General features: G+C 36.9%; 2 protein-coding genes across 7 annotated transcripts in view; one reads left to right on the forward strand and one right to left on the reverse strand.

Moving 5' to 3' along the window:
- On the reverse strand, positions 1-23,915 carry fam189a2 (family with sequence similarity 189 member A2). Of its 3 annotated transcripts, none has more exons than XM_067406572.1 (11): positions 23,619-23,915; positions 18,055-18,111; positions 16,180-16,290; positions 15,170-15,289; positions 14,746-14,853; positions 14,448-14,581; positions 11,836-11,962; positions 11,519-11,597; positions 7,117-7,266; positions 1,401-1,702; positions 1-885 (listed from the first exon to the last, which is right to left on the reverse strand). In XM_067406572.1, the coding sequence occupies exons 1-11, from the start codon at positions 23,649-23,651 to the stop codon at positions 595-597; spliced, it is 1,512 nt and encodes a 503-aa protein (XP_067262673.1). In that variant the 5' UTR covers positions 23,652-23,915; the 3' UTR covers positions 1-594. The 3 variants fall into 3 exon arrangements, with proteins under 3 accessions (XP_067262673.1, XP_067262672.1, XP_067262674.1); XM_067406571.1 differs by lacking the exon at positions 23,619-23,915 and adding an exon at positions 19,432-19,731; XM_067406573.1 differs by lacking the exon at positions 23,619-23,915 and adding an exon at positions 19,401-19,559.
- Positions 19,808-24,788, forward strand: part of LOC137034013 (coiled-coil domain-containing protein 158-like) — an 18,299-nt gene continuing 13,318 nt past the window's right edge. For 3 of the 4 annotated variants that reach the window (XM_067406576.1, XM_067406574.1, XM_067406577.1), the window contains exons 1-2: positions 21,057-21,149; positions 21,715-21,828. The gene's annotated coding sequence lies outside the window, so the exon portion shown is untranslated. Of the gene's footprint in view, positions 19,870-21,056; positions 21,150-21,714; positions 21,829-24,788 lie in introns of those variants that run through there. The other variant, XM_067406575.1, reaches the window with a different exon arrangement.

A 24,788-nucleotide genomic window follows, 5' to 3' on the forward strand; every position in this document is an offset into this window, starting at 1 on the left:
ATTTGGATAGTATGTTTCACCCATACAATGCAGATGAGCTTCCTCATATTCAGTAATAATGCACAATACATCTCTGAAAAACATCTTTTGGAGAAATAATATTATTCAGAATGGTCAAATAAACATAAAATTAAAAAAAAGTTACAAATTCATCCTCTACCTCACAATATGCTGATTTAATCAGCACATTACATAACCTAAATATGTCCATACATTTGCAATTTTCTCTTTATTATTAAAGATTATTAATATTGTATTTTTCACATAGTCCATTTTTAAATGTTTTAAATATTTTTTACATAAGGAACATGGGCATATGGTAAATAAGCATTGTTTTTTTCCCCCAGTGTTTTATTATAATAATGTGAAAAAATAAAAACAAGCAACAGCTGGAATCCCAACTGTAAAATTAAAAATGTTCAGTATACACACTGACAACAAAAACAGATCTGTTTTAAAAATGAAGTGAAATCATCTGTGCTCTATACAAAGCTTAGCTTCAGTCATGTTGTGGCGTTCATTATACCTTCACCCAATTGGGGCAGAGTCCGTTTCCTCTCGTTCCACGCTTATACAGTCTGTTTGAGACGTCGCTCAGAGGACAGTTTCTCGGAAGACTCCTATAAGGCTGTGTGGGCGTTCCTGTTCCAAGCGGCGGGATCCTGCCCGAGAGCCCATCCTGGAATTAGTTCGAGAATGAGTGCCTGTCCTGCACTCCGGCCCTGTCTGGAGCTGTGCCCAGGTGAAGGAGCTGAGATCACCACAGCTGCGCAGGTGAAGGATGCCCGGCCGTTTGCGCAGAGGCAGCGTGTTGGAGGTGAGCTCCGTCTGCACCTGTCTGTGGAGGGTGGATTGAGCTGGGGCAACCTCTGAAACTGTGATGGCCTGGAAACATGAAATGAAACAACAGGAATTTAAACACTTTAGATTTTGTCTAAAGGTTCAATAAACCTAAAGGTTCCATTTTTTTATTAGATTTTTCTGACTTATATTTCAAACGTCTGGCTTTACAGAGTGAAAGGGATGGTTCGCCCAAAATTTTCTTTCTTCTGCTGAACACAAAGAAGAAATTTTGAAGAATACTGGTAACCAAAAAATTGATGGGCCCCAATGACTTCCATAGTATTTTTTTTCCATACTACAGAAGTCAATGGTCCATTAACTATTTGGTTACCCATATTCTTCAAAATATCATCTTCTGTGTTCAGCAGAAGAAAGAAATTCCTACAGGTTTGGAACAACTTGAGGGCGAGTTTTTATTTTTGGGTGAACCATCCCTTTAAATGTTGCAAGCTGGATTCAAACTTAAATCACCCACTTGAGCTCCAAAGCTAAATGTGTCAGAGCATGTGTTCTAAGCACTACACAATTCTATGCGTTTTTAATCCCATGTGTCTTGCCTGATCAATGAAGCTGGCACAGCGAACGGCCTCCTCCATGTGCTCCTCATCGGAGCGCAGCACGGTTTTGATGCTGTTGACCAGCTCCTGTACCTCAGGGGTCAAGCTGCATGAGGACTGCTCCAGAAAGCGTGCCACCAGCAGTTTTGTGTCTCTATAGTTCTGGTAGTCCACCATGGAGTTGGGTCGAGGCTTCCGTTTGCCACGGCCCCGACGTAGCGTAACCGTCCCATGCTCTGTTCCAGTCGCTGACGCCGGACCAGGGCCTAATTCTGTCTGTGTAGCTGCTTCACAACTCATTACTATAAGAGAGAGAGAAACCAATATAACAATGATTATTGTTATATTGGATTACTGCATATCTTTGACAAATATTTGTAAAATGATGTACACTAGTTAATTATTTAATATTGTTAATTATTATTGTATAATTGTTATTCAATAAAAATATAAAACAAGAAATATTGCTATTGTAATATTTCCCTGTAAAATCAAGTCTTTAAGTACAACCCGAATTCTGAAAATGTTGAGACGTTTTTTTAAATTTGAATAAAATGAAAACTAAAAGACTTTCAAATCACATGAGGCAGTATTTTATTCACAATAGAACATAGATAACATAACAAATGTTTAAATGGAGAAATTTTACACTTTTATGTACAAAATGAGCTCATTTCAAATTTGATGCCTGTTACAGGTCTCAAAATAGTTGGGACGGGGGCATGTTTACCATAGTGTGGCATCTCCTCTTCTTTTCAAAACGTTATGAGTTTCTGGAGTTTTGGGGTTGAAATTTGGTCCCATTCTTGCCTGATATAGGTTTCCAGCTGCTGAAGAATTTGTGGTCGTCTTTGATGTATTTTTCTCTACAGGTAAAAGATCTGTACTCCAGGCAGGCCAATTCAGCTCCTGGACTCTTCTACGACAAAGCCATGCTGTTGTAATAGCTGCGGTATGTGGTTTTGCATTGTCCTGCTGAAATACACAAGGCCTTCTCTGAAATAGACATCATCCGGAGGGGAGCATTAGACTGGGTAAACCCAGCCTGATCTGCCGGCGATTTGATTCTGCCCGGCAACTCATTCTGGAAACCCGTACATTCATTTCTGCTGCATCTGTTACACTTTTGCGGGAACCAATCAAAGACTGGCTTATCCACCTTGCTCGCTATCGGCGGGTACAGAGCTCTTTCTATGGCACTGGGCGGGTATAACGCGATGACGTCTCTCTCGCACGACCGTCAATCCAATTCCTTTTAACCTCTCAATGATGCTAAATGACTTCTTTAGTTTAGCAAACAAATCGCTCGACTGGGTGTAAAAATCACTCACTTTAATTTTTTTTTTTGCACAACCTGCAAAAAAAGCTCAATGCCATTGCTGCTTCTGCAAACTGCTGATCAATGCTACAAACCAATACAAATTAAACCTGTCTCTAGTTTTCGCATCGCTCTGCAAAAGTACGTCACCCGGATCATTGATCTGATTGGTTGAAGGACTATCCAATTGCGTGAATAATGCTCGTTGATTATGCCTCTTGTGCAGTATACTGGCATACCGTATGCACTTATGCACCCCCATAGCATCAGAGTAATGGCTTTTGAACTGAACACTGATAACACGCTGGAAGGTCTCCCTCCTCTTTAGCCCGGAGGACACGGCATCCGTGATTTCCAACAAGAATGTCAAATTTGGACTCATCTGACCATAAAACACTTTTCCACTTTGAAACAGTCCATTTAAAATGAGTCTTGGCCCACAGGACACAACGGCGCTTCTGGGCCATGTTTACATATGGCTTCCTTTTTGCATGATAGAGCTTTAGTTGGCATCTGCAGATGGCACAGTGGATTGTCTTTACCGACAGTGGTTTCTGGAAGTGTTCCTGGGCCCATTTAGTAATGTACTGTAATGAGTGATGCAGTGTCGTCTGAGGGCCTGAAGACCACGGGCATCCAATAAAGGTCTTCGGCCTGGTCCCTTACGCACAGAGATTTCTCCGGTTTCTCTGAATCTTTTGATGATGTTATGCACTCTAGATGATGAGATTTGCAAAGCCTTTGCAATTTGATGTCGAGGAAAATTGTTTTTCACAGCTCTGCCCATCTTTACTTCTGAGAGACTCTGCCTCTCTAAGACATCCCTTTTCCCTTTTATAGCTAATCATGTTGCAGACCTGATATCAATTAACTTAATTAGTTGCTAGATGTTCTCCCTGCTGAATCTTTTTCAGCCATTTGTTGCCCCCGTGCCAACTTTTTTGAGACCTGTAGCAGGCATCAATGTTGAAATGAGCTCATTTAGTGGATAAAAGTGTCAAATTTCTCCATTTAAACATTTGTTATGTTATCTATGTTCTATTGTGAATAAAATATCTAAAATATCTATAAAATATCTATATATTGTGAATAAAATATCTATGTTCTATTGTGAATATGTTCTATCTGTAAATAAAATATTGGCTCATGTGATTTGAAAGCCTTTTAGTTTTCATTTTATTCAAATTTAAAAAACGTCCCAACATTTCCGGAATTCGGGTTGTATTTATAAACAGTATAATTACAATACTAATATTTATGGCTGTCTTCATTTTCAAACATTAAATCATAAAGCTTTTATTATGCCTGAATAGGGAATCCTGAATATTCACTTTTAAGCTGGGACTGTGTGTAATTTCAGTGGTAGGACAAAACATCAAAGTCTCTTCACTTCATTTTAAGTAACCACGGGCCATTCTGTACTCATAAATTGAAAAATGATAAACCGCTGTTCCAAAAACACTCAAAATCACTGAGGGAACCCATGGCTCAAACATGTATTATAGGTTTTTAGGACTAGAAATTGAACTGTTTTTTTGATAATCAAGTTAATCAACAGAAATGCATCCAAGTCAGTTGGTGTTGGTATAACGCCCAAGACCACTGCTTTATCAGTTGTACAGGAAGACAGATAAGAACTAGCAAAGCAAAAACACTTCATAAACCTTTAATCCTACATCAGACAGACATAAGAGAAGTTTTCACTTGTGTGTTTGTGTGTGAGAAAGAGAGAGATTGACAGCATTTCTAGAACAAGTCAATTTATGGCAGTGTATGTAAGACCCATACCCCCTTCGCTCTCTGCCGACCCTCAACAGTAACACTGAGAAGTCCTATATTTAAAATGGGCTTAAAGTAACCACTGACAGGTATAGTTTCTCTAGATTTACTATCAAACCCAGTCCTCTGCTTAGGATACACACACCAAGTAAAAAGAAACCTCCATCTGTCATCAGAGAGGAGCCAATGTTCATAAACTAATTATAAAGAATTGTGTCAGTGTCTACTCTTTGACCTTTTATGGAAAACTTTTAATGTAGATTTAGGCTTAAAACAAGTCAAATCTGAATGTATGCTACAAGAACATATCAACGCCCTGAAAAGAACATATATCCTGAAAATAAATTAAATTAAATGAATACTCTGAAATATAATATCTGAAGTCTTAACTTGTTTTTAATATCTAATTTTGCTTAGGTAAATGATATTTTAAAAATATAAATGTTTTACTGGAAAACGAGACAATTCTCTATGCAGTGTGTAAGCTTAAATGTAAGAGATAATATACAGTCAGCTGCAGTGTTGGGGAAAGTTACTTTTAATAGTACTACAGTACATTAAAATATTGCGTTACTCCCTAAAAAAGTAACTAATTGCATTAGTTACTTTTATGGAAAGTAATGTGTTACATTACCTTTTCTCATCTGGGGCCTGATGTATAAACGTTGCGTACGCACAAAATGGGCATAGAAATATGCGTACGCATTTTTCCACACACATATCGGGATTTATAAAAAATAAACTTGCCGTAAATAAGTGCGCACCGTAAGGATGCTCTTGACCGTGCGTATGCACTCTTTTAGAAGAGTATGTGTTTTGGCGACACCAACTGGCCCAAATAGCAATAACTATTTAAAATGAAAAACTTCTAAATTATCCTATTACATCACCCAATAAATCAAATTGCATCAACCTGAATTATCATTATCAGCATTCTTAACCAGGTGCTAATACTTTGAATTTACTAATTTTTTTTAAATGAATGGGCTATAAAAAGGTATGTGCGTATATAACATATCATCATAATGGATGCTCCCCCTCAGTGGAGACAAAAGTGATATGAATTGAGATAGTAGATGTGCTACTTTCGATCACTTTTCCAGTGACACGCTGTTTTAATGACAGCGAGGAGCGCTGGAAGCACAATAATTCCTCTTTAAACCACACTGCAGATGTTATGACAAAATATTTTTTCGAGAATGACGATCAGTGATGCACACTTAACTTGGACATTATGGAAGACACTGCTGGATTCGGTGGTCGAACGGTTAGTTGTCCAGTTTGAATAGGTCCAATAATATCTTACTGTACAACCACAGCTGCAGGTGGTGTTCGTGTGAAGGATCTTCAAATAATTACCATTTGAAGGATATAATTTGAGGAAAACGGTAAGATTTGCATGTTTTCTTTTAAAAATACTTTGTCAGTGACACTGCAATAAATAAGTGCCTATAAATAATAGCCTATAAACTTCCTAAAAGATATGTATATCAGCAAAACTGCATAAATTTGATTTGAATTGTTTAAAACTATTAAAATACTATCTGGCCAGTGGAAATGAATGAATCAACTCTATTCTAAAACCTTTATCTGAAGTATTTTATACAATTTTGTTTTTATGGATATTTTGATATATTTATTCTAAAACAAAGAGGATATTGGATTATCTTTATCAACATAATGTGTGGCACAAATTGCATTTATAGTCCATATCTAATATTTTCCAATGTCTTGTACCTTTGACGGTGTCAACCGTGGATGTCACGTGGATGGGAATATGTATGGAAATGATATGCAGATGAGGTTATGCATAGTAAAAGTAGGCGTCGTAAGCTCCATATATGGTGATTTCGGGGAGGAGACAGGGTAGAGATGCACGTACACACAATCTTCCGCTGACTGGGATTTATAAAGGGATTTGTGCGCAGGATCTGGCGTACGGATGGTTTTATAAATCAGATTTTTTTTGTGCGTACGCAGAATCTAGCTTTTGCGCGTACGTACACTTTTAGGATGAAATCTACGCAAAGTTTTATAAATGAGGCCCCTGGGCTGGGCTGTTTGTTTGTTTGTTTTTATAACAAATTCAACAAATTCATGCATGTAATCTGTAATACAGAAAAATAGGATGCCAGAGAAGTAGTAAATGAGTAAATGTATGCTCACATTTAGTCTAGAATAACCATCATATATTTACACAGCGCACACAAAGCCTCTGCACTTACTCCTGATTTATCTGAACACGGGGACAGGTGAGGTGTCAGTCAATAAATGGGAAAACAAAGAAACTTCCGTTATTTATTTGAAAAAGTAACTTTAAATTTGAAAGTAATGCTTTACTAATTACCTGAAAAAAGTAATCTGATTACATAACTCGTGTTACTACGCATTACATAATGCGTTACCCCCAACACTGGTCAGCTGGTCATTATTGCAACTTGAAGATCATTTATTATACAAAAAGAAAGAGACCACTGAGCTACACTGAATGAAAACACAGCACAGCAATGCAGAAATCTGGTTGTCAAATGTACAGTTTAGGGGTCACTATACAAAAATATCTGACTGCAGGCTGTTAGAATTGACCAATCAGACCATTTCAAGGACTCCTTCCCTTACCTTTGGCGGTCAGGTCTAGCAGGACGGGGTCACTGCTGGACCTGCGGAGGCGAGGTCTGTGAGGTTTTCTGCTGGAGGAAACTGCGGTGTGAGGCTGTCTGGACTGTATCGGGGGTGTGGGGCTCAATATGGCCGTCTGACAGCTTCGGTCTGAACAAAACATGCAAAGAAACTACATAAAAAAAGTAAACATTTGTACTGAAATGTTTCTAGTTTTTCCAATCTATTTATGTCTGTCCTATGTCACAACTGCTTGGTCAAATCCATCAAAAGAGGAATCTGGCCAAAACAAACCTAGTCTATAAAGTCAGCCATAGACCATTTTAAGAGTTAAGAGTGCTGTCTAAGGGTACGTCTTAATCAGCTCCCTAGCTCCTGAATCAGTATATCGAATTCGGGCACTGGTAAGGACATTAAAGGTGCCGTAGAATGCTTTTTTACAAGATGAAATATAAGGTCTCTAAGGTGTCCCCTGAATGTGTCTGTGAAGTTTCAGCTCAAAATACCCCATAGATTTAATTTTTGGAACTGCCTATTTTGGGGCATCATTAAATATGCGCTGATTCAGGCTGCAGGCCCTTTAAATCTTCGCCCTCCCCGCCCCAGAGCTTACAACTCTAATACATTGCATAAACAAAGTTCACACAGCTAATATAACCCTTAAAATGGATCTTTACAAAGTGTTCATCATGCAGCATACCCGATTATGTAAGTATAGTATTTATTTGGATGTTTACATTTGAATCTGATACATTTGATTCTTTGATTTGAGGATGTGCTCTGTGGCTAATGGGGCTAAAGCTAACGTTACACACTGTTGGAGAGATTTATAAAGAATGAAGTTGTGTTTATGAATTATACAGACTGCAAGTGTTTAATAATGAAAATAACGACATGGCTCTGGACTCCGTGAATACAGTAAGGAACGATGGTAACTTTAACCACATTTAACAGTACATTAGCAACATGCTAACGAAACAATTTACAAATATCACTAAAAATATCATGATATCATGGAACATGTCAGTTATTATTGCTCCATCTGCCATTTTTCGCTGTTGTCCTTGCTTGCTTACCTCGTCTGTTGATTCGGCTGTGCTGCTCTGGACTTTAATACTGGCTTGTCTAACACCTTGAACATGGGCTGGCATATGCAAATATTGGGGGCGTACATATTAATGTTCCCGACTGTTACATAACAGTCAGTGTTATGTTGAGATTCGCCCGTTCTTCTGAGGTCTTTTTTTAACAAATGAGATTTACATAAGGAGGAGGCAATGGAGTTTGAGACTCACTGTATGTAATTTCATGTACTGAACTCTTGTTATTCAACTATGCCAAGGTAAATTCAATTTTCAATTCTATGGCACCTTTAAGGACCCTGGCTCACTTCACATTGGGACACTGATGGTGACATGACAACAGGCTCCTTGTCAATATCACTACTGGTATTTATGAACAACAGCAGAACTGATATTTTTTCTGGCATTTTTAATATTGTACTTTAATGTTTTAAAGTACATAATGATAAATACATTGATTGTTACATATACCTGCAATATTTCAGCCGTAAATAAATTATGTTGGCTAGATTGTTAAGTATCTGTCTAGCAATGTATGTTTATGCTGAAATTTAATTAAATACATTTAAAAAAAAAAAAAAAAAAAATCTATCTCATGTCATTATGTGTAGTGAGCCATCCATCCATCCTTTTTTTTTTTTTTTTTTTAAAGATGTTTATGCTCACCAAGGCTACATTTTTTTGTTAAAAACTAAAACAAAACATAACCATAATATTGTGAAAAATTATTACAATGTAAAATTTTCTATTTGAATATATTTTAAAATGTCATTTATTCCTGTGAAGACAAAGCTTAATTTTCAGCAGCCATTACTCCAGTCTTCAGTCAGTGTCACATGATGAATGAGAATTGATGAATTGAAATTTCAAAAGAACAGCATTTATTTGAAATAAAAAAATCCCTTTTGGTCAATTTAAAGGTGACCAAGATTCAAAAATTGAATTTGCCTCAGCATAGTTAAATAACAAGAGTTCAATACATGGAAATTACATACAGTGAGTCTCAAACTCCATTGTTTCCTCCTTCTTATGTAAATCTCATTTGTTTAAAAGACCTCCGAAGAACAGGCGAATCTCAACATAACACCGACTGTTACGTAACATTCGGGGTGTATTCATATTTGCATATGCCAGCCCATGTTCCCAACATTATGAAAGGCATTACACAAGGGCAGCCAGTATTTACGTCTGAATCTGTACACAGCTGAATCATCAGACTAGGTAAGCAAGCAAGAACAACAGCGAAAAATGGCAAATGGAGCAATAATAACTGACATGATCCATGATATCATGAAACATTTAGAAAGACAATTCACAAATATCACTAAAAATATCATTAGCATGTTGCCAATGTACTGTTAAATGTGGTTAAAGTTACCATCGTTTCTTACTGTAATCACGGAGACAAGAGCTGTTGCTATTTTCATTTTTAAACACTTGCAGTCTGTATAATTCATAAACACATCTTCATTCTTTATAAATCTCTCCAACAGTGTAGCATTAGCCGTTAGCAACGGAGCACTATCAAACTCATTCAGAATCAATGTAAACAATATAACAGTATACAATACTCACATAATCCGACACATGCATGACACATGAATGACGAACACTTTGTAAAGATCCATTTGAGGGTTATATTAGCTGTGTAAACTTTGTTTAGGCACTGTTTAAGGCAAGCGCAAGCTCCGTGGGCGGGGATCGTGAGCATTTAAAGGGGCTGCACAGCATAAATCGGCTCATATTTAATGATGCCCCAAAATAGGCAGTTAAAAAAATGAATTCAAAAAAAATCTATGGGGTATTTTGAGCTAAAACTTCACAAATACATTCAGGGGACACCTTAGACTTATAATACATCTTGTGAAAAAACATTCTAGGGCACCTTTAATGCATCCTTGCTGAATAAAATATTAATTTACTGTTCAAAAGTTCAGTAAGATTTTTTAAAATAGTGTACAGTAAGACCACATTAAAAACGTATGCTACAATCCCTTTTAAACCTGGAAATGACAAACTTGTAAAGTTCATGCAGTTCAAGTTCGGCTGTCATTAAACCAAATTCATCTTCATTTTTCAATTCAATTCGATTTTAAATTGTTATGCTGGTAATATACGTAATTGGTAATGAAAAATTCTGTGTGAAATTAATAAAATGCAAAAAAGGATTTTGACAAGTGGCCACTTTATAGTAACTTGTGAAGGATCATTAAAAACACATGTAGGACTGTCCTATCTTTGAATGTGTTGAAGGATACAGACAGCTATAAAAAGAAAAATAAATCCCACACTGAGGAACACTGGACATACAACTGCCGCCACTAAAATACATTTCCTTTAATACACAGATGACATAATTATGGACGGTACTGTGATACGCTGTGAGCATCCTGATTAAATATAGAGTACCAGAGGCACTGGATTGATATATGCGGTGTCAATAACACGTTCATGTAGGCGTAAGTAGCAGCTCCATTTTGTAGATCCAGATTTTCAAAGGGGAATTTTCTATTTGCTGATTATAACATCATTACACCTAAATTGCAATGTTTTAAAAGGTGAACTGTCTTTTGTTCCATGTTAAAATACTTTCTCCTGCCATGGTTTAATGTGGAGACACAACTCTGTTATTCTTTTACATTTAGAATGATTTTTAGAGCTTTTATTCATTATTGTTACAGTTATCATCCTTGGTGTGAGCTGGCCTTAAAGGTTTAGTTGACCCAAAAATAAAAATTAACCCATGATTTACTCACCTAGGTGTATATGACTGATCTTTTTTCAGACGAACACAATGGGAGATAAAAAAATATCTTGGCTCTTCCAAGCTTTATAATGGTAGTGAATGGGGGGCGCAATTTTAAAGCCCAAAAAAATGCATCCATCCATCATAAAAATAATCCATATGCATAACCGATGTTTACGGCTGTCTGCCGGAAGCTAGTTATTATAGTTAATAAAGTTTTAAATATGATATTTTTCTTACAAAAACCCATCACTTTGCTTCAGAAGGCCTTTATTAACCCCCTGGAGGTGAATGGATTATTATTATGATGGATGGATGGATGCATTTTTTTTAGGGCTTCAAAATAACGCCCCCCATTCACTACCATTATTAAGCTTGGAAGAGCCAGGATATTTTTAAATTTGTGTTTGTCTAAAATAACATAGTCATATACACATAGGATGGCTTAAGGGCGAGTAAATCATGGGCTAATTTTCATTTTTGGGTGAACTATCTCTTTAAGTCTGTAATGTCAATGTTTATCAATTCTGCTCCTCTCCGGAGGTCTATATGCAAAAATACAACTGGTTCATACCATCACTGGGTGTCTCCATCTCTGCACTCTCTGTGAGGACCTCGGTCAGATCGGTCATTTGCACTTCAGTATTCTGGGCCTGATATAAATACAGAAGGTCAGTGAGCGGACAAGGACTGTATTTGATTGAGCTGTTGCCAATGTAAGCCAGCTGGACCAGGACACAGTGCCATGTTTGCTGATTTGAGGTCAGTAAGGTCTACTTCACAAACTGAGTTGAAATGCTATCATGAATAAATGCTGTAAATGCTAAGTGCCTTTTGACAGATATGATTATGCAATAACAGATGGCATATGATCACTATATGATTCAGTACCTGAGCTGCTGGCTGTGATGCAACAGCTTCATAAGGTGGAGGAGGGTCTAGAGGACAGAAGACCTCCACTCCTTTAATTCTGGCACCGTAAATGTGAGGAAGAGGAATCATACCGTCACCAAACATCCTGTCAAAACACACACATTTACACTGTAAACAAGCCATGAGAAGATATAACGACAGTAAACGGTGTAGATAATCCCATTAGTGTTTGATCAGAACATCCAGTGAAACAGGAGGATATCATGCTTTCCCACACACAAACTTCAATCCTGTTTTAGGTTGCCAAAACATTTTGGTTGCCTTCCAAACACTGAACCACCCACTCACAAATCTGACAAATCCTGCTGTATTTTTGGTTAAGAGTTCAAGGTCAAAGTGCATGTCTGCGCGAATGTGTGTGTAATGTTTCAGGCAGGATCATGGAATGCTGAAAAGATTTTATCACATACTGTAAAAAAGTGAAATTATGCAGATGTTCCCCTAATAGATATTTTACCTGATCTGAAAACATAGATTCAAAAGTGGAGAAGAGTGTGTAAGGCTGAAATATGCAAGCTTACCTTACATATACACACAATATCGTCAAAGTTTGGGGTTAGTTTAATGAAATGAATACTTGTATTCAGCAAGGACACATTAAATTAAGCAAAAGCGATATGTATAATGTCACAAAAGACTATTTTAAATAAATGCTGTTCTTTTGAACTTTCTATTCATCAAAGAATCCTGAAAAAAGGGTTTCCACAAAATATTAAGCAGCACAACTGTATTCAAAATTGATAATAAGAAGAAATGTTTTTAAGCAGAAAATCAGCATATTAGAATGATTTATGAAGGATCATGTGACACTGAAAACTTGAGTAATGATGCTGAAAATTCAGCTTTGCCATCACAGGAATACATTACATTTTGACATAGAATATATTAAAATGGACATCGGTTATTTTAAATTGTAATAACATTTCACAAAAATACTGTTGTAACTGTATTTTTGCAGATCAAAATGCAGACCATAAAAGACTTATTTCAAAAACATTTTTAAAAAACTAACTTTTGAATGGTATGGTAGTGTATTTATCACCCAAAATTGATTTACTGAACATAAGAAACTACTTTTAAGAACATTATAAATCGTAGCAAACTTTTGAATGATAGTATTTGTTGTACATTATTTATATGACTTATTTAAATTATATATTATATATAATTATTATGATTATTCCAAAGGTTTACATTTTATTTCATTTCATTTTAAATAAAAGTAGTGTAATTCATCAAATAAGAAGTATACATTAAGACACACTATATTGCCAAAAGTTTTGTGACGCCTGCCTTTATGTGCACATGAACTTTAGTGACATCCCATTCTTAATCCGTAAGCTTTAATATGGAGTTGGCCCACCCTTTGCAGCTATAACAGCTTCAACTCTTCTGGGAAGGCTTTCCACAAGGTTTAGGAGTGTGTTTATGGGAGTTTTTTGACTATTCTTCTAGAAGCACATTTGTGAGGTCAGGCAGTGATGTTGGCGAGAAGGCCTGGCTCACAGTCTCCGCTCTAATTCATCCCAAAGGTGTTCTGTCGGGTTAAAGTCAAGAGTCAGTCAAGTTCCTCCATATCAAACTCCCTCATCCATGTCTTTATGGACCTTGCTTTGTGCACTGGTGCGCAGTCATGTTGGAACAGGAAGGGGCCATCCCCAAACTGTTCCCACAAAGTTGGGAGCATGAAACTGTCCAAAATGTATTGGTATGCTGAAGCATTAAGAGTTCCTTTCAATGGAACTAAGGGTTCAAGCCCAACCCCTGAAAAACAACCTCACACCATAATCCCCCCTCCACCAAACTTTACATTTGGCACAATGCAGTCAGGCAAATTCCTGTTCTACTGGCAACCGCCAAACCCAGACTCGTCCATCGGATGACAGACAGAGAAGCGTGATTCGTCACTCCAGAGCACATGTCTCTAACTGCTCTAGAGTCCAGTGACGGCGTGCTTTACACCACTGCATCCCAATGCTTTGCATTGCACTTGGTGATGTAAGGGTTGGATGCTCGGCCATGGAAACCCATTCCATGAAGCTCTCTATGCACTGTTCTTGAGCTAATCTGAAGGCCACATGAAGTTTGGAGGTCTGTAGCTATTGACTCTGCAGAAAGTTGGCGACTTCTGCTCGCTGTGTGCCTCAGCATGCGCTGACCCCGCTCTGTGATTTTACGCAGCCTACCACTTCATGGCTAAGTTGCTGTTGTTCCCAATTGCTTCCACTTTGTTATGATACCACTAACAGTTGACCGTGGAATATTTAGTAGTGAGGAAATTTCACGAATGGACTTATTGCACAGGTGGAAACCTATCACGGCACCACGCTTGAATTCACTGAGCTTCTAAGAGCGATGCATTCTTTCAAAAAGGTTTGTAGAAGCAGTCTGCATGCCTGGGTGCTTGATTTTATACACCTGTGACCATGGAAGTGATTGGAACGCCTGAATTCAATGATTTGGAGGGGTGTCCCAATACTTTTGGCAATATTGTGTATGTGTCATTAAAAATAAACCCAATACAGTCAGGTTGACTCAAGTAATAATAATTAAATTAAATAATATTTTACCTGCGAGCCAGGCGAGGGGTGTAGGAGTAGAAGGTGGAGAAGTATGAAGGGGGAGGTGCAGGAGCTACAAATTCGTCAGGGTCAGGAAGATGAGTTTGCTCCTCCACTTCCTCTGGAACAGGCCTGGCCTCTTCCTGCCAAAGACGATCAAAATCAGATTTCCACTATTATCACATGACCAGGAAAATATCTGACACAATATGAAATATCTTAGAAATATCTGACACAACATGTCTAAACAGTGATAATAATCTATGCCACACTGAGCAAGAATTAAATTATTGTATATTTATCTCACCAAGCAGGGCCGTCTGGTTGAGAAGATCTGGAGATATCTGAGTGCAGCAGCAAACAGACACACAGCTGTGGCCAAAGCATTCAGTGCACACAAAGCAAAGAGCACTTTCTGAAAAAGAGAAAACTCTATGACAACCAAATCTACTGCTGTTAAATAAAACTTGTTCAAGCGTGCATGCATTTATCTCCCTCCTAGCATTATATAACCATGTACATACTTCCTTCTGACTCAAGAAACAAATTATTTGTTTGATGTCTATTTTATCACTCTATCTCTCTTTCTGTCTATCTGTCTAGATATCTCTCTTTCTATCTGTCTGTCTGTCTATCTATCCATCTATCTATCTATCAACCAACCAACCAACCAAGTAGTAGTATAATAATAATTTAACACTTAAAAATAATTTAAAAAGATGAGCACACACCTTGAGCAGGATTCTCATTGTGCCACATGCATGACCTGCGTAGATCTTAATCAACTTCTCCTCTTGGCACTGAGTGCTCGGAGTTTCTGAACAACAGTAACAGAGATCGCCCTGCTCACTCTGAAACACAGAAACACATTTATTATGTCGTTTCTCATTGACGTCTGATGACATGATATACTAACACTTAAAGAACTGCTTGGATTCAAAGTAGGAGACTGAGGATGAAGTTTCCAGGCACTTTTCTTTATTTGACACAGTCTTTTGAGCAGTCTGGTGCAGCATGCCATAACAGCTCAAAGATATGAGGTCACCAATAAGGCAGGGACATTTCCATGACAAGTGGAAATGATGAAAGAGCAGCCTTCAAATCATGGAAATGACAGAACCCCAAAAACTAAATCAAATCCAAGGAAAGCTGGAACCTGCTTTGACTCTCAGTTTCAGGGCTCTCTTTGACTTTGACAAACTTCAGTCCTGGTACAGATGTATGGTCTGTACAGATGTTTTTTTTTTTTTTTCAGTAATATGTTATTAATAAGTACAACAAGTCATATCAGCCAGTGCTCAGGTGTTCTGGGTGTTAGCTACAGTGTTGCAATGAGGTTGCCAGGGTGTTCCAAGAGGTTGCTATGTAGTTGTTTACAAATATGTAATTGGTCCAGGTAAAAAAAGCCATGCCACAAGACTCTCATATTCTAGTCAAAATAATAATTTTACACACAATTTGAGTTACCTTTCACAAATGTTACAGGCTTAATACACTAATACCATTTATTATACTTTGCTGTAACACTACAACAAATGTTATTTATTAGTTTATGTAGTATGCTTTGTGTAGCTCTGTGTTGCCCTAATAATGTATCTTAAGTGTTGCCCCACTTCAGTCTGTGATTCTGTTTATATTTTGCATCTAGGTGCTTGAATACAATCATCAATACATGAGTCATTTGACATTGTGATGTTATTATCTCTAACACAGCACATGTTCAAGAGCACAGATTCCTCACCAGCTGGCAGTTAATGGTACTGGAGACCAGCTGAGCCCCCTGACAGCAGAGGATGAACCCTGCCAGGTTTAGCAGGATACAGACCACTGACAGCAATACAAACAGATTCACCTGTGTGAGACACAAAAAAGATTAATACTAGTCAGTCATTTTATTTGACAAATATAATATTACTGGCCAAATCTGGAACTATCAAATGATCCTTACACCACCGTTCACAAGTTTGGGGTCCCTTATGCTCACAATGGATGCATTTATTTAATCAAAATACAATTTACTAAAAATTGTGAAATATTATTATAACTTAAAATAACTTTTCTATTGAAATATTTTTTTTTTAAAAATGTAATTTATTCCTGTGATGGCAAAGTTGAATTTTCAGCATCATTACTCCAGTCTGTAGTGACACATGATCCTTCAGAAATCATTCTAATATGCTGATTTGCTGCTCCAGAAACATTTATTTTATGAATATAAAATTCAAAAGAACAGCATCTAATGCACCCTTGCCAAATGAAAGTCTTTATATAAAAAAAAAATAAAAATCTTACTGATCCCAAACTTTTGAACAGTAGTGTATATGATTGGCAACAGTAAGAATCTGATGGTCAGCTTGAGAATTAATTAACAAGATCTTAACTGAATGTCTGGTCTGCACAGATCCTCTTTAAGGGGTCATTTTAGGGCCTAACAACTGCCTTTAACATAAGGACATTGGGCATGCAGAAGATTACCCTAAAACATATGTTCAGATCAATACAGGACTAATTCTGTGTAGTAAACATCATATAACCACTTTAAATGTGACCTAGAGTGTTCTTTCACAAGATCTAATATAAGTCTAAGGTGTCCCCTGAATGTGTCTGTAAAGTTTCAGCTCAAAATACCCCATAGATTTTTTTCTAATTCATTTTTTTAACTGCCTATTTTGGGGCATCATTAACTATGCACCGATTCAGGCTGCGCAGCCCCTTTAAATCTCTCGCTCCCTGCCCCCCCAAGCTCTCCACTATAAGTGCAGTTATACAGTGCATTTATAAAGTTCACACAGCTAATATAACCCTCAAATGGATCTTTACAAGATGTTTGTCATGCATGCTGCATGCATGAATCGGATCATGTGAGTATAGTATTTATTTGGATGTTTACATTTGATTCTGAATGAGTTTGATAGTGCTCCATGGCTAAAGCTAACATTACACACTGTTGGAGAGATTTATAAAGAATGAAGTTGTGTTTATGCACTATACAGACTGCAAGTGTTTAATAATGAAAATAGCGAAGGCTATTGTCTCTGTGAATACAGTAAGAAACGATGGTAACTTTAACCACATTTAACAGTACATTAGCAACATGCTAACGAAACATTTAGAAAGACAATTTACAAATATCACTAAAAATATCATGATATCATGGATCATGTCAGTTATTATTGCTCCATCTGCCATTTTCGCTATTGTTCTTGCTTGCTTACCTAGTCTGATGATTCAGCTGTGCAGCTCCAAACATTGATACTGGCTGCCCTTGTGTAATGCCTTGAACATGAGCTGGCATATGCAAATATTGGGGGCGTACATATTAATGATCCTGACTGTTACGTAACAGTCGGTGTTATGTTGAGATTCGCCTGTTCTTCTGAGGTCTTTTAAACAAATGAGATTTACATAAGAAGGAGGAAGCAATGGGGTTTGAAACTGAGTGTATGTCTTTTCCATGTACTGAACTCTTGTTATTCAACTATGCCAAGGTAAATTCATTTTTTGTTTCTAGGGCACCTTTAAAGTAAAAATAAATATATCTGCTTATTCAAAAGGGATCACAAAGAAGACTGACACCTTACAGACTCTCAGTCTTAGACTGGCAGAACACACATACCAATAGTAGCATTGGCCGTTTCCATGTGGTTAGTCCTATAATCCCAGAGAGGATGACCTGTAGAAAACAAACAGTACTTACTTTCAGCAAAGAGGCAAACACTTCCAGACAGGTTAACTGATAGTGAACCCATTTTTACCCATCAAATGCTGTACACTCTCAAAAGGGCCTTTAGCACTTTTAAATCCTGTTTCAATGACTCATCTCACTCAGTGTGTTGTTAGCCGAGCTGTCTACAGCAGCTTCATTCAAATACTATTGTCCATACTCGGCTCCCTTGCATTTCCTCTAACCCTGCCACTTCCTGTCAATTACACTGAATGCTGTGGGACTGCTATTGCAGCTGAAGGGTTCTTGTGTTTGGCTCATTTCTTTTCATACATAACAATAAAAAGCATTGTTAAGTGTAACATGTTTTGTCAGGTAACCTATAAAAGGTAATTAAATAAATAGATTTTATTTTAATGCAAAATATTCTTTAATAAGACAATCAACTTGACAAATTATTTCAACATTATTATAATATCTTTATTTCCATCACTGGCAAATGACACAATAATTTCTGTTTTTAGAGTTTAATTTTCTTGATTTTCAAATTCAAACATATAAGTAAACATTAGATCTTATTAACTAACTGTTGTTTACATGCCAAAAGATGATTTTTAGGTGAGTGGTATGCATAATATGGCAGCTTTACTTATAAACAGTATCTCACTATAGAGTGTTAAGCAGTAAAAGAGATTCACACTCAACCATGACTTCAGTGACGAGTTCACTCACCTCCTGCAAATGACCACAAATGTAACAGCATACTTAAATATGGGGGATAATATTGTAAATGGCACTTTTGAGGAAAACACTTGGCACTAGGATAGTTCCTAAAGTTTTAAAAACTAAAAAAAAATTCAGTTAAATTGTTATTTAATATAATAATATTACAATTGTATTGTATGTATATTATTATTTAATATAACTGAATTAACCTATCTTCATTAAGTAACAGCAATAAAAGTAATAAATATATCAGGCAGAAATATTTCCTTGAAGCAACAACTGCACATTAGTGCTTGTAAATTAGTTATTAGTTTGACTTTACAACATAATGACAGGTCAGATCTTTCATCAAAGTCTGATGTGGTCATATAGCCTGCTCTGAAATAGACAGATAAAAGTTTAGCACCACATTTCTGCATCAGACTACATTGGACACACATTAGACCCCAATAAAACCTGTCGGTTTGTAATGAATCAATTAAAAGCTGAAGACAAATACAGTGACATATTGTCAAGCACATATTTTAATATCTGTATCATGCATATTTGGTGTAAAATAAAAACATTAGCACCTCTGGTTATGGCCAGTAATCTAATACTCACAGAAGACCCGGCCCAAAACGGACAGGAGTTTCTAATAGGGGGCGAGTTGCTAAGGGACAGAGCCCCGAAAGAGAGCGCCACCATGGAGCAGCCGAGAACCAGCTGCAGCAAGCCGAGGGAGAGCAGAGGGCGAGCGGGCAGCAGCGCCGGAATGATCCGCGTCTGCGATCCAGACATACGGGACGGAAGAGCGGACACACAGCGGCTGCGACTTCTGTAAGATGCGTTTGCGAGCTGATGGGCCAGAGCAGCCCCTGATAAACGACAACAAGATCCAGGCAGTACTACGGGCAGAGACATTGGAGACGCACGAGCAGCCAAACAACAATACACACTAAACGAGCGTAGTGACGCTCCTTCATTTTACTCTGAATCTCTCAAGGCGACGGTTATTTCTTTAAACTGCCCGTTTCGCGTTACTTCCATGGTCCTGTCGAGGTAGTTGAGTATTGGGTTTTAAAATAACTAGGCTCTGTGACCTGCTGCTCGGATTTGGTTTCACATTTTTTGGGCAGAGCGCAGAGGCGGGGGAGGGGTGCGTGGGAAGACACACACACACACACACACACACACACACACACACACACCCGCGAGTCTCTCTCTGTTCCGCGAGTGTGAAGAAAAAGACAGTATCAAGAGTGTGAAATTATATTGTCATCTTTTGTGGTGAACATGAAGCATTGTATTGCGTTGTCTTGTCTTTGAGAGTGAAATCCACACAAAATAAACAATTGAACACCAAAACACTGACATTACATTTTTTATTATTTAAAATAATTAAGAATGCAAATTCATACAATATATTCAAAACAAACTGCAAAATGAGAAATATTTGTTTGTAGATAACAAATGTGTCAAACACATCTTCATTGGAAAATTAAGAAATTACATTTAGAATCCCTCAATAGGTTTTTAATAAAAAAAAAAATAATTTATTTCCATGATTCTCATTTAAAATAAACTATTAAAACCAATCTATTTGAGATATTAAACTATATAATATTTGTTATATATTTTAACATAAAATATATACATATTTGCCTTAAATATAATATACATTTTCATCGTAAATTACACCTAAGTGTATTCATTTTTTTATTTACAATATATGGCAAGGCAGCTTATGGTGAAAGGCATGTTTTCTGATGCATATCATGGTAATATGGAGGACCAAACCTGCAGAAATTAAAAATGAATAAATAAATGAATTAATAAAAAGATAAATAGGTAAATAAATGTGATAATAGGAACATAAATAAATGAATAAACGACTTGATAAAATAAATATGATTCATTTTTAATAAAATTAATTTTTTACCCCTTAATTTATTATTTTTCTGCTTTTAAGTTTTTATAGTAAAGCGCATGATTAAACACTAATCGACATGTTGCAATCAGTGTGAATGCCCATAGGGAGTGACGTTTTAAGAGCTAATTGGTTAACTTGTCATGAACTCTGCAGTTGCTATGGTGACGATGACTAGCTAGCACGTTAGCTAGCTTTCGTTAAATCTGGTTGCACGTTCAAACAAAGTACAAAGAAATGTACCTTTAATTTGAAACTTGTTGTATTTCCAAATTATTTGTAGAGAAAGCGAATATCGCAAAATGTTGTCTGGCTATCAAAAATAAAGCTGATAAACATGACTAAACCACCTGTAAATCAACGGAATGGTTTCGGCGCGTTATTTCTCCGGAGCAAACTTCCTCCATACTATGTGAGTTTACCAGGTTAATCTGGTCGCAAATATATTTGTAAATAGTATGTACTGTATGCTATTATATTTGGCTTTCTTTTTATGTCAGTGTCTGTGTGCCAACTGCCAACTAAAATAAGCGCACAGAGGAAAGAACGATATTGTATATTTAGCCAACAGACGTTTCTTCTATTTTATAACAAACATTGGATCTTAAAACGTGTTTTTACATAGTTGTGATACAGTAAAACACAACAAAATTACACTTGTTATACAGTACTGCAGATTATAGACGAAAATGCTTCAAAAGTGCTGCAGTGATCGTGATATTGTCGATGTAGATGAATTATACACTTACTTCAGGTGTGTAACGTTAACTAGAATGTTAACTAAAGTTTGAATTAACTTTGCAAATGTGTATTTATTTTTTACTCTGTATTTATTCTTTATTTACCTATTATTATTTTTAAAGCATCATTATTAATGCCCTGTGCGTTTATCTCTCTGTGTTCAATTGAGTTTAAGGTTCACTGTTCACTGAGGTAATGCTGTATGTGATCCATCACATCACATTATTCTGTTACAGACAAGAGCACACGCATTACCAGTCCTGACCAGAGGGTGGCGATATTGACTAAGAAACTTTGGAGCTTCGAGACTAATTCCAGCAGTCTGCAGCTTCTGGTGCACAAGTTTTACAGTAAGCTCTCAACATACACATATCCTTCCAGCTGAAGTGTAATGCTTTCCTTTTGTCACTTTTTGAATTAAAAGGTTATGTTTTGTGACAGAGAAGTTAGAAAATAAGCTGCAAGTCAAGCCTGTTTACACCAGAGCAAGATAAGTGAGCTGGAGTCAGAGAAACAACGGACATATGAAACTAAGGTAATGAGATGAGTATTCCAAGCCCTTTTAGTGTTTACTCCAAAAGTGCAGAACGTGGGATGTGGGATGTTTCACATTAGCACTGTCTGACTGGTGCATCTGGTATGCTTGATAGTCTTCATATGCTGGATATGGCTGTACTCTACAATGAGAGAAGGGTTTGTTGGAACATAATTGAGTTGGCTGCTGGTTCAGGTCAGTGGAGGAGCATTTGGCTCAATCCCAGGCCGAGAAGGCCGTGAGAGGAAGAGACCTCTCAGCCCAATTACATACACAACTCGGCCAGTTTTAAGTAATAAACAGTAGTGTAGACATGTTTGTTTTTTGTGTGCTTTTTCTTTTCGTTTGTTTTTTTTTTAAAGTTTTTAATAACAACTGTCAGAGACATACTGACTGGACATAACACTGTGTATTTGTGGCACTATCAAATCATTGATATGTTTGTTTGTGCATCCTGACTTGCCCAAACGCCACAACATTGGTTCAACCAATGGCATGAGATTTGGGCGGGACTATCTGTTTGCCTGACCAATGGCAGGCTGCGGAGTGTTCAGGAAACTTGTTTGGAAACATATTATACATATTATAATTATAAACATATTCTTTATTTTTGCAGCACTAGTGAGCTAAAAATGACACACTTTCAGCTTTATAAATGTCTCATCACCAGTTAAAGGTGCATTTCAGTGGTCTTGATCAGATGTATTTAACCTAAACTTTAGGTTTGGGGTCAGTAAGGATTTTTTTCTTTGAAATAGATTAATATTTCTATTCAGCAAGGATGCATTCATTTGATCAAAAGTGGCAGTAAAAACAATCAAAATTTCAAAAAATGATTTAAAGTTTAAATACAGTTGGTAAGCATAAGAGACTTCTCTCAAAAACATAAAAAAATCTATCCGACCCCAAAATTTTGAATAGTGGTGTTTTTGTCACCAAAGATTAAACTATTCTGCAAAGTAAGAGACATTTAAGACGTTTTTATAATACAATAGCATTATTTTTAAGCAGAAAAAAGTACTTTCTGCACCTTTAAGATGATTTGAGCTGACTCGTTTTAAAGAATGGCATTTTCAAACTGTGTTTATTACACTTTTAAACTGTTGGCAGAGACAGAACAGCATGAGTCTGGTCGAGCTGTCAGGTCTGCGCAGTGAGACAGAATTGATTAGAAATCAGCTTTAGCAAGCCAAGAGAGAGACTGCAGGTCGGCACAGCCTGTACCAGCCTCAGACTCCAACAGGAAAAACTGCAATTGCTTTTTATATTACAGGACCTACCACATGTATTGAGTTAGATCAAAATTATGCAAAGAGGGCTTACTGTTCCATTTACTCCATACATGTTTATTTGTCTACATTTTTAAACAACACACTTGACAAATGACAGTTGACACCAGGCAACATCATCTGTACTTTGTACTATTGTTTACAGTGCTGATTTTTTTATTAGACATCAAGTGCTGACCAAACACGTTACCAAAGTTGTTTATCCTACAAAAATAAACAAAAAAAGGTTCTTAAAATAACACACATTTGTTCATTTTACCACAAAATTAAAGGGTTAGTTCACCCAAAAATGAAATTTCTGTCATTAATTACTCACCCTCATGTTGTTCCCAACCCGGAGGACCTTCATTCTTCTCCAGAACACAAATTAAGATATTTTTGATGAAATATAAGACCTTTCTGTAGCAAAGACATCGTTAAAATAGTTAATGTGACTTCAGTGGTTCAAACCTAAAGGGTTAGTTCACCCCAAAATGAAAATTCTGTCATTAATTTCTCATCTCATGTCGTTCCAAACCCATAAGTCTTTCGTTCATCTTTGGAAAACACAAATGAACACAAAAATTCCATTGGCTGCCTTTGTATCTACCACTTTGACGCTTCAAAAACTTCGGAAAACGAATCCATATGAATCGAGCGGTTTAGTCCAAATTTTCTGAAGAGAAAGATCTGAAGATCGCTTATTATGATGAACAGATTTAACATAAAGAGAAACTCAACCAAACGTGCCTCACACGTGAGAACAAACCTCTTCCGGAAGCTCAAACGTGTTGCGTAAAACATGTCAATGAACCTCATGTGTTACGCATGCAATTGCAATTTGAACCAAGGACGTGTGAGGAGTCAGTTGCGTCATACCCGCGTTACCCTCGGTTTCTGGTTTTATTTTGCAGAAACCATGGAAACACCAAAGACGCTTTAATATATTACACATTTTAATAGGCAAGGGAACAACTGTTTTGATATATCTATAGACAGAAAACTAATAATTGTTATATAGCTCAACACGTTTAGTCTTATTGTTTAAATCTAATTTTCTTGATTTTTTTGCGAGTACCATGCTTTACCATGCCTCAGAGAAAAACACTATTTTGTCAAGTAGTGAACAGCATAATCAGATGCAGCTTTATTTTTATTAACAGTAATACATAAGTTTCTCCATCATACAATACGTTTTAAAATTAATTGCATGCCATTTATCAACACAAGCCATCCAGCATTTAATATGATATTGTAAAATCGATCTATCTTACTGCAGTGTGTAACAGAGTCTCACAGCAGCTGCCGAGTGAACACACAGAGTAACGTTATAACATCATTTTCAACACTCTCGAATGTATCTAATATGATAAACAGAGCTGTGTTACCTCATACTCATGATGGGAAAAGCAGAAGCGGCGCCAGTGACTGTGTCATAATAAAAGTTCTGCTGCTCGTGAGGCGTGTGTTGATCAATCGCTCCAGCTCCTCGTTCAGCTCCACAACA

This window comes from Chanodichthys erythropterus, chromosome 13 (genome assembly GCF_024489055.1).
Source record: "Chanodichthys erythropterus isolate Z2021 chromosome 13, ASM2448905v1, whole genome shotgun sequence".
Lineage (NCBI taxonomy): Eukaryota > Metazoa > Chordata > Actinopteri > Cypriniformes > Xenocyprididae > Chanodichthys > Chanodichthys erythropterus.